This window comes from Propithecus coquereli, unplaced genomic scaffold (assembly GCF_000956105.1).
Source record: "Propithecus coquereli isolate 6110/MARCELLA unplaced genomic scaffold, Pcoq_1.0 Scaffold6, whole genome shotgun sequence".
Classification (NCBI taxonomy): Eukaryota; Metazoa; Chordata; class Mammalia; order Primates; family Indriidae; genus Propithecus; species Propithecus coquereli.
This window is the reverse complement of record NW_012151951.1, coordinates 2004146-2004614: the sequence shown is the minus strand read 5'-3', so window position 1 is coordinate 2004614 and position 469 is coordinate 2004146. Positions and strand designations below refer to the sequence as shown.

The window sequence follows — 469 nt, the reverse complement described above, 5'->3', positions numbered from 1 at the left end:
TTCTTTAAGACAAAATATAAATCTTACATAAAATGTTTAGAAAATGATCACTTAAAATGAATTTAAGATTTTTCGTTTTTATTCATTATTCTCCTTAGTACAATAAAAACATTTTTCTACAATGTAACATAAACCTTCATTCTGTATTTTAAGCTTATTTCTTTGCAATAATTCTCCTTAAAAAAGTTTTGGGACCATACTATATGCAACTTCTCTCCATTTTACTTTGCAATTAAAACAAATTCTGTCTTCAAGTAATTTAAAAGTAGAGTGATTTTTAGAGTATTTCATATACTAATGAAAACTAATCCAAATATGATATTTTAATATTTATTCATTCTACCTCATCACAATTAAAAACTAAAACTTGTCTTCCAAGAAGTCCACCTAAAGCCTTTACTGATTCAGTTTTTCCAGTTCCAGCAGGTCCATAAGGATTTCCTCCAAGTCCCATCTTCATGGCTTGAGT

The 469-nt window shown here is 27.3% G+C and overlaps 1 protein-coding gene across 1 annotated transcript in view; it reads right to left on the bottom strand.

The window, feature by feature from the left end:
- The window catches only part of DYNC2H1 (dynein, cytoplasmic 2, heavy chain 1), a 522114-nt gene that overhangs the window by 469714 nt on the left and 51931 nt on the right, over positions 1-469 (bottom strand). The window contains exon 27 of the mRNA XM_012659112.1: positions 344-468. Coding sequence (XP_012514566.1) covers positions 344-468 — 125 coding nt within the window. The remainder of the gene's footprint in view (positions 1-343; position 469) is intronic.